The 9,525-nt window shown below is 44.6% G+C and overlaps 2 protein-coding genes across 2 annotated transcripts; both read right to left on the bottom strand.

Annotated features, from left to right (window-relative positions):
- Window positions 1-97: 97 nt before the first annotated feature.
- Window positions 98-1,753, bottom strand: PCOAH_00052640 (Uncharacterized protein; the record flags this gene model as incomplete). Its single annotated transcript, XM_020062044.1, has 1 exon — window positions 98-1,753. The coding sequence occupies one exon, from the start codon at window positions 1,751-1,753 to the stop codon at window positions 98-100; it is 1,656 nt and encodes a 551-aa protein (XP_019917816.1).
- A 1,532-nt stretch (window positions 1,754-3,285) lies between these two features.
- Window positions 3,286-8,694, bottom strand: PCOAH_00052630 (Uncharacterized protein; the record flags this gene model as incomplete). Its single annotated transcript, XM_020062043.1, has 1 exon — window positions 3,286-8,694. The coding sequence occupies one exon, from the start codon at window positions 8,692-8,694 to the stop codon at window positions 3,286-3,288; it is 5,409 nt and encodes a 1,802-aa protein (XP_019917510.1).
- Window positions 8,695-9,525: the final 831 nt, after the last annotated feature.

Raw genomic sequence — 9,525 nt, 5'->3', positions numbered from 1 at the left:
GCAGAAGAGGTAAGTGTGCCCATTTGTACAGAGACGCCATACCATTTCACACCCCCTCATCACATTGGGGGGGAAATGGAGATGCCTTATAATCGCCTCAAAAGCCGGCCAAATCTTTGCCATAAAAATCCATCAGCTGCGCGCCCCTCTCGCGTACATTCGAAGTGTCCAAAGTGGGGTAGTTATATTTTGCATATAGTTTATAATAATGCAAATTTTTCACTTTCTTTTCGTGTTCCTCCTGTAAGGGAACAAATTTCAAAGGGGGAGTATATCCCAGCTGAAGTTTTCTCGCTAGTAACTTCCTCAAAATAAAGGCAACTTTGTCCAACTTATCCTTTATCATATCGTGATGGATGTTTTTATTTAATAAGGTATACACAATTTTACATAATGATCTCGTCGACTTCATTTCCAAGTGGTGAATCGAAATGGACAAGCCGTTTAGTAAATAAAAGCGGAAATACGCATTGTTACAATTTAGTAACTGCTCCAAGTGAGTGTGTAGAAGTTTCTCCGTCCGTACTCTTCTTCTATTGACATGATATTTTATCGGATCTAAAATATGTCTAGCTACGTTTGGTATTTTTTCTTTCATTATTTTTGAATTTTCCATTTTTTCTTTTCTGATTTTCATGCGAATTCTCGATACGATTTCATCATACTGGTTTTGCTCACATATTTTTTTTATTTTTTGAGAGAAGTTTCCTTCCTCTTGGTAATACGGTTTGATATCTTCTTCTAGGGGGAATTCTTCCATCCCTTTTGTGCTTCCCACTTGGGTAATAGACTCTTCCCCTTCTATACTGTCCTCCCCCTCTTCCATATTTTTCTTCCTTTTCTTTCCCTTATCGTCCTCACTTAATCGTTGTGCATTTACAATGCTCTTTGCTTCTTTAATGGGGTTAAGAATGCTGCTCATTTTGAACCACCTGATTTTTCTGTCCACGTCGCACTTTTTAATGTACAAGTCATTCATGCGTTGGTATTCATCGTGTGTTAAATCTTGGTATAGTCCCTTCCCTTTCAGACTTTCATAGTTGAAAATGGAGTCCTCTTTATTTTGATCGTTGCGGGGGAAGTTGTATTCCTCTTCAGTGATGGTCTCCTTGGTTGTGTTGGCAACTGCATCTTTCTGTTTATTTTTCCCCCCGTTTCTGCAGTTAGGTCTTTTAACCTGCAAATAGTTGCTTTTCAAATTTGGCTCCAACTCATCAGGTATTGCATCCCCACTTGTGACTTCCCTTTTTATCCCCCCCGGGGGAGAATTCGTGAGAAATTCCGAACCGCTGGAATGTGACTTCCCCCATTTGGAGCCTCTCATCAGAGAACTGACGGATAAATCACCGTCTTCCTCCTCTTTATCTACAAACATTTTTAAAGTCGGGTTAAAAATCTGACCTATCTTTTCCAACTTGTCCTTTGGAATGTACTCCCCTTTGCTTCCCTCCCTTGGTAAGCATTTCTCCATGCCTTCATTTATGGTCTTATTATCCGGGATGGAAGAATTAATCCCCACTATATCTGAAATGTGCTCTTCCATTTTGTCCTTCTCGATGGAGTGAACAAAATTGTCACCCGTTTCTCCCTCCAGAAATTCCTTCTTCATGTTGTTAATAGACCAGTAAAGGTGTTTATTTTCCAAGTCGTCATATTTGTCTTTTTTCTTCCACCCTCGGAATGTGCTAAATGGGGTTTGCTTCCCCTTGGTGAAGATCACCGCCCATTTGGTGCCTCGTGCTAGACTCATCATGGCGTGTTAGAGCGGTGGAGGAGAAGAAAGCGCTTTCTCAGAATTATGCACCAACCGCCCAGCGATCTCCCTTCCCCCTGGTGGCCAATTGGCAGATGTATCCCCCAAACACCTCGGTTCGGCTGAAATGTAGAACAGGGTGTGTGTAATGACCCCCCAAATGGAGCCAGCAAATGAGCGGCAACTACCGAATTAACGTCGCCCTCCTTAACAAGCCGTGATGTGTTCCATCATCATTCCTGGCGCTGCCTCGTCCCCCCCTTTTTGCCTCTCCAAAGGGTTAAACACCAAATGGCTGTTCCGAAGGGCACACCACGTGTACCTATCCGATTATGCGGAAAAATGTGCAGCGTGGAAACGGGTCAAAATGTACGCGTATGCCAACGACGCGAAAAGTCCCAGCTGTGTAATTAATCAACCCCCCTCTTCGAGTTGTAACCCGCCAAATGAGGTGTACTCGCTAAAATGACGTAAGCCCTTACGCGAGTGTATCACCCTCAAAAGGATAAAGCACAAAAAAAGAAAAAAAAAAAAAAAATAGCAGCCGAGCATACACCGCGCAGAAATATTATTTAGTCCCACACCCAAACAGCAACATCACCAATTTGGGACGTTACCTGAGATGATCGTTCCACATCATCGTGCAATGTAGCACCAGTTGGTTTTAGCATATGTCCCTCAAGCATGCATGCATTAAGCTTTGCGACATGTGTAACACTTCTCAATACAGATGTGCACCCTGTAACCGAATAAGTAAAACCCTTGCACTTTGGCATGAAGAAAAAAACTTCCAAATGGAATTACCCCAATAGGGACGGCAACACACCCCTTCTCAAATTGCAAAAGGTACGAACTATTTTTAGCAATTCTGGTATACCGATAAGTTGGGAAAATACGTTCAACCATCATGCGTGGCGTACAAAAGGACACCCCTTATGAAGAAGATTCCTCTCACCTATAGGAAATGTTCCACACATACATGCACACCGACTGACCCCTTCACTAAATAGGTCCTATCACTACGCCCACGAACAACTGTGAACACCCTATACAACATTGTACATAAATTGACATACGTGTTTTACACAACACGACATAAGAAGGGTGCTAAACGCTCGAAGTCTTCTACTGTTCCAATCTCCAAAAAAAGAAAAAAAAAAAAAAATGATAATCTCAACCGATAGTAATAATCTGATGATCCAAAATTGTAGACTACACGTCGACGCAACAATGCGTGGAAAAAAAAAAAAAAAAAAAAAAAAAAAAAAAACTCCAAATGGATAAGGCTCGGGGAGTTACCATTTTAGCACAGCTTTTTCTGGCCCATAAGGTGTGTACATGTGAGAAACGTGCGCGAATATGTGCATGACGGGTGGCATAAGTGGATAAGCATGGCCCCACGTTAGACACAAACACATTTACATATACTACATGCAATATACTGCTAAGCTTTATTGCGATGCAAACGGCAGGGGAACACACTTCCCAGGTGGAGGAACACTGCCAGTGGATGGATGCACTCTGCGTAGGGCCTACACAAATTCGCTATGCGGAATATCGTGCGACTTCACCAACTTTATTTTGCGCAGGTTCCACAAAGCCTTGATGTGCTTCTCCAAATCTTTCTCAATGGCATCCAGCTCCTTGTACTTCATGCTGCTCACGTAGGAGTTTTCCAAAGGGTCTACGTCTTCCTTTGCAGAAAGGTCACTCAATTGTTGAAACATTTCAGAGCTGAGGTTTACGAACTTAACTCTGTTTTCCTCTTCCAACTTCATTTTGTTCTCCTCATCCGTTGCCTCATTTGGAGAAGGTTGCACCTGGTGCACGGCGTTCTGACCACAGTTGGAATTTCCATTGCAGCTGTCGTTGTGCTGATTACTTCCCATGGGAAAAGGGTGGCCAACCCCGTTGCTAATCGCGCCGCTACCGCTGTCCTCATCCAACTTAATCCCATTGAACCGAGAAAATACATCATAGATGTCGTGGTTCCCAAAAAACATATCGTCGCAAATGTTATTGTACGAATGTTTCAAATCAGGGGGATGGCGACTGTCACTACTACCACAGTTTTTGTCCCTCCATATGTTGTTCCCGTTGACGCCTGTCTCAAAATTTAAGTAGGGCCCAACTATGCCTTGTTTATTACTGTACATTTTACTTTGACCTGTGTATTTTTCGTTGGAGTGGTACGCACCAGGAGCATTAGCAGGCGAGGCAGAAACATCATCCTGGAGAGGACCCTCCCCCACCGCGTTGGCAAAACTGACCTGGTCATAATTCATGGTGTCGTGGTTCACTTCGATGGCGTTATCAACGATTGATTTTAGGTCTATGTTGGGTCGGCCCTCCGACACGTTCCTGTTATGGTTGCCGTGGTGGTTGCTCTGGTAGTTACTATTGTTATTATTGTTGTTGTCGCTGCTGGTGCGGTAATGGCTGTCGTTATGTCCATCAGGGGTGAAGTGGTCCTTGTAAGGGCCCACGTAAGCACAGCCATACTCACCACTAAATGCGCCTCCAAATTCGCCGTTGCCCCTATCCCTCTCTTCCATGCGACTGAGGGAAATACTTCCACCTGCGAACATCCCATCCTCCAGGGAAGTATTCAAACCACTTGTCAATTTTCCGTTCATGGTGGCATCCCCCCTGACATGCATGCACGTAGGCAGATGGGTCTCCTTCATGAGATCATCAAATTTGTGCAAACTTCTCCTGACGGGGGAGACACCATTAAAGAGCTGCGTGTTCAACATATTGTCCGACGCGGTCGTCGTGGTAGCTGTTGTTTTGCTCGTCTCTGTCGTCATGCTTTTATGTAATTCGTTCTTTTCATTCATATCGTTTGGCATCCTCAGGTGTATTTTACTTCCTTCGTAGAGGAAGCCAACTTTATCCTCCTCACTCGTGAATAGGTCATTTGCACCGTTACCAGCATTATTGCTATACAGGGCAGAAAGGTGAGGCACATTATTTACATCTATGGTTTTCCTCACATGGCCACTCTTCAACGCTAGGCCATTGGTGCACATAAAATCGTAGTAGTTTCGAGTCAATCCTTCTTCTACTAATCCCATCTTGGCACATCCCAGGTTCTGTGCTAAGAGGTAGTCGTTCGGCAAATTCAGCATCTGTTCGGTTGGAATGTCTACACTGTGAGGATTTTTGCATCCATGAAGGAGGGACCCCACGTCGACTTCGCCGCAAGTTCCATCTCTGTTACTCATTATGGGAGCAGTTCCATCGGATAGTCTTCCCCTTCTTCCATTTTCCTGGTTCATCTCACCTATCAGTTTGTTTTTCTTTTGGCTCAGTATGGCGACTTCTGCGCTCTGGTTCTTGTCCAAGATGGAGGCGCCGTTAGTGTGAGCGGCTCTTCCCTCCATGAGGTTATCCTTCTGTCTGTTTTTCCTTTGCTGCGCGGATTGCACTGACTGTGCTAGTTGCATTAGTTGCGTTGGCTGCGTTTGTTGCACCGGTTGCAGTTGCCCCTGCTGCTGATCCTTAGGGTGCTTCGTGCTGATCAATTTGCACGCGTATTTTCCCTTGCTGTCGGCCCCGCCCGGTAAAGCGGCCCCGTCTGCGCTGTTGTTACTTCCTCCCAGCCTCAACCTGGTACAAACGTCGACAGCGTTCCCACTGGTGGCACCGCTTTCGCTTCTCAGCGCATTACTATTCGCACCATTCGATGTGTTCTTCCTACAGACAGCAGTGGTAGTGTTCCTGCCCAGCTTGTTCTGCACAAGGGTAGCTCCCCCTACCCCACCTCGGTGTAAACCAAACGTAGCCACATTATTCGCACTTAAAGACAAATTGTCTGGTATCAAAAATTGCCCTGTTTTTTTAAACTGTATTTTTAACTTCCTAAAATTGATGTTAATGGATTTCTGCACCAATTGGAAAGTAGAGGTCAAATTAGATAACTCCACAAATGCGTAGCCATCCTGTCTGTCTATATTTACTACGTATCCATTCTCTAAGTGGTTGTTAATGGCGTCCCTCAGCTGTACGTTCGTTATGTCTTCGCTCAAATTCGATACATATACACTCCTTCCATAGGAATTATCAGGCCTTGTAGTTATATCAAATCTTGGTCCTACATTAACCCTATCGTCGTTACCTTTAACATTCTTTCCCACTCTGTTTGTTTCGTTCTTTTCTTCATTTGGAAAATTCTTTTCACACTGTATTCTTGCCTTCTTTAAACAATCCATGATGGATACACCCACATGGTATTTGAGACAAAAACGGCACTTCATTGGACAATCATTTCCTCTATGGGAAATATTATGGCAGTTTGGACAGACAAAGGAATTGTTCGGACATAATGGCATGGGATGATCAAGCGAATCGCAACTTAGACAAAGCCTCCCTTGCATAAATGCCTCTAACATTTGGGTGTTATTTAATGTTACGGGTCTCTCAACAATCATATTTTCATTTCCTCCTGTTTTTTTGGACTTATGGGTATTTGCATTTTCCCTTCCGTTAGTTGCGTTTCCATTGAGACTGTTCTGGTGCGTCTCCATTCCGCAAATCTTCCCGACTGCTCCGCTCAAATTGGTTCTCTTCTGATTGTTCAGCACGAAGGGCGATTGGTGCTCTACATTCACGCCGTGCCCAGTTGGATTGTTCACCACACTGCCACCAACGTTGCCAATACTGCTGACACCGGAAACGCTGCTTAGGCCGTATCTGTTGTGGGGTACAATTTCCCTCACAGTAGGCACGCAGGGCACATTACCCATCAGCCCGCTCATGCATGGACCCTGTAGTAAACCGCTACACGGCGTATCGCTTAAAGGGCATTCACCCCTGAATGCGCTTCTGTCATCGCGAAGGTCATTAATTCCCAACTTGTCCTCCTTCTCCGCCTCTGCATCCTCTTCGTACAAAGGGAGCTGTACGGCGCCCAACTGATTAATCAAGGCGCGTTGAATCAACTCGTGTTGCATCAAGCCTCGTTCCATAAAGCCACTTTGCGCCAGTCCCTTTTGTCCCACTGCGCTGTGTATAGGACCCCTATGCATGTCGCTCTTATGCGTGTCAACTCCAGTCTTTTCCACGAAACTAACGCTTTCGCTTTCCCTGTTCCTACTTCTACCCGCGTCGCCGTCCAAACTCCCCACGAGGCACTCGTCGCTCCACTGCTCATCGCACGAATCGCTAAAGATATGATACAGGTTATTCCTTAATATGCTGAAAGTGTTATTCAAACCGGCAGTGTCCTTTTTTTCAGCCCTTTCCTTCACCTTGTGAACTCCGTAATCATTTTCTTCCAACAACATATAACGTTCCTCCAAAGGATCATCATTTTCGCGAAAAAAAAGCAGGTCTACATCTTCTCCCGGGCTCTTCATCGTGCTCGCGTTGGAACCATCTACAGGGCTGCCCCTACTGTTGGTACAATTTTGCAGCGTAGACAAATTTACTAGGTCATCTGCCCCATTGGGGGATTGAGCGGCGTTGTTCGTGTCGTTCTGCATGGGGCACCTGTTTTGGTTTACCTTCACTCCGTTCTTCTGCGTCTTTTTGTTTGCACCATTGGTGGTTTTGGTGTTTTTTGGGGTGCATGAGCCGTTAACGCTGTTTGCCTCGTTAGTGTCATTCGTTTCGTTAGTGGCATCTTCATCCCCCCCAACCTCAGCGTGCACATCTCTGGCCCTCGTCTCTGCCTTATTGGCGCTGTTCTTTCTTTTGCTATTTTTCTTGTTCTGGTGCTTGTTCCTGTTGCCTTTTTTGTTCTTGCTTCCGATACTGCCGTTTCGGTGGACGTTATTACTACTCGCCTTGCCTTCCTTGCCGATGCCGTCGTTGTTATTCCCCGTATGCTCTTCGCTGCTTCTATCGTCGCAATCGATTGAGGTTTTCCCCTTATTATCGCTAGATGGCGGGTCCCTCTTCCCATTCCCCCTCTTCCATTGCTTCTTGCTTCGCTTTTCTGCTCCACAGGGATTTCCACAGTCATACACGGCGCTGACGACAGGAGATACTTCTTTCACATCGCTGGACGTGGTCCCCCCCTCGACAGTGTCACTCCTGTAATGTGTGGAAAAACTGCAATTGAGCATATTGCGAAGTTCCCCCTTTTCGTCCTTTTCTTCAGCGTCGTCTTCCTCTTGGCCATTTATATGCCTGTCCCGATTGGAACACTTATCAAACGGTATTACAGCTTGCTCCGACTTTTCGAAGCTCCTGTTCGTGTGGTTCACAAGTCGCCTTATGTTGCTTAGGTCCATCTTGTTGCTGAAGCCACGCTGAGCTCCACTAAAATTATTGGTAAAGGGATCTTCAAAACTGGCCTTATCCTTTCCTAATAAGTTAGTCCCCATCATTTCAAAGGCTTGTTCATTCAACACCTGTGCCTTCTTATTCTCTCCCTTGTCCACGTGTCTATCTGTACTTTCGTATTGTATTGGATGGTAGTTGACACCCTCGGCCAGGTTCACTTCGCCATATATGCTGCATCTAAAGTTAGGGACTGTTTTATCGCTTCGTATGTCCGCTGTCCCACGGTTATGACAGGAAATCACGGACGCTATTGTTGCACCGACCACAGCACCTGTGTCAGCATTACCACTGCTTACACCCCTCACGCTGTTGTTATGGTTATCGCTTCTTTTGCTGGGGATTTTCAGCCCCGTCCCGTTCGCCGCTTTATTTGTCAAACCCTCACAACTGGAACTATTAATCTGATCATTTTTCTTCCTGTTTCCAGACAATGCGCTCCTTTTGTTGGCCTTACCCTGTTGTGTGTTCGTACCATTAATTTTTTCCTCGCCCAGACTAGTACCGCTGAGTATAGTTGTGTCTTCACCCACCGAGTTGACATCCACCTGCTTGCCATCGAAGTACGTGAATTCTTCCTTCCTCACTGGCTGGTTGTTCATGTAATGGTACATGTGGTCGTGGTATCTATTAGCCAGCGTAATTTTATTCATTTTGGCGGCTTATTTCGTTTGAGGAAAGGTGATCAAAAAAAAAAAAAAAAAAAAAAAAAAAATTGCGTACAAAAATTGGAAAAGAAACAACCCACGAGCTTGTTAGCACTATAACAACATAAAACGTGTATATATATGCGCGCATGCACCTAAAGGTGGGTGCATCTATCGTGTACATACACATGTATGCTCAAATGAACGCACCTCCCTCTCCCAAGGAGTGAGTAAATCATACTACTCTACGATGGAAGCGCGCTCTTTTATTTGCTCGATGTGAAAAAATAGTTACTCTACATTTTCACAGAAAAAACACAACAACAGGCATAGGCACTTACATATATGTGTACCCACGTGTCTGCGTGCTCACAAAACTGAGGCAGGGCATGTGCCTAGAAAATGTCTACCCTCGAAATGGGGCTCTATTTATGGACAAAGGGTCGGATCCCTTGGGGTCTTGTGCACTATAGGAGGCATATATCAGCGAAGTCCCACATGGGCGTTTGCTCACATGCCAAGCACAAAATCTGCTTCAACGAAATGGAATAAAAAAAAAAAATGCTAAAGGGGTCAACTAAATTTACACACACACTTGATGCTATGTAAAATGTTAGAAGCTCCGTCCTTTGGCTGTAATCTACACTTTTATATTCTTCACTATGTGTAACTATACACCGTTGTACGCACAGTTTTTTTTTTTTTTTTTTTTTTTTTTTTTTCTTTTGTGTATTTTTAAAGCATAAGTGATGATTATGCACAAAAGAGACTCTACCCTGAAAACTATTACGTGGGAAGGGTGAAAAAAAAAAAAAAAAAAAAAATTATAACTGAAAC

Source organism: Plasmodium coatneyi, chromosome 14 (assembly GCF_001680005.1).
Source record: "Plasmodium coatneyi strain Hackeri chromosome 14, complete sequence".
NCBI classification, from domain to species: Eukaryota; Apicomplexa; class Aconoidasida; order Haemosporida; family Plasmodiidae; genus Plasmodium; species Plasmodium coatneyi.
The sequence above is the reverse complement of the archived record's forward strand: the minus strand, read 5'-3'. Positions and strand labels throughout refer to the sequence as shown.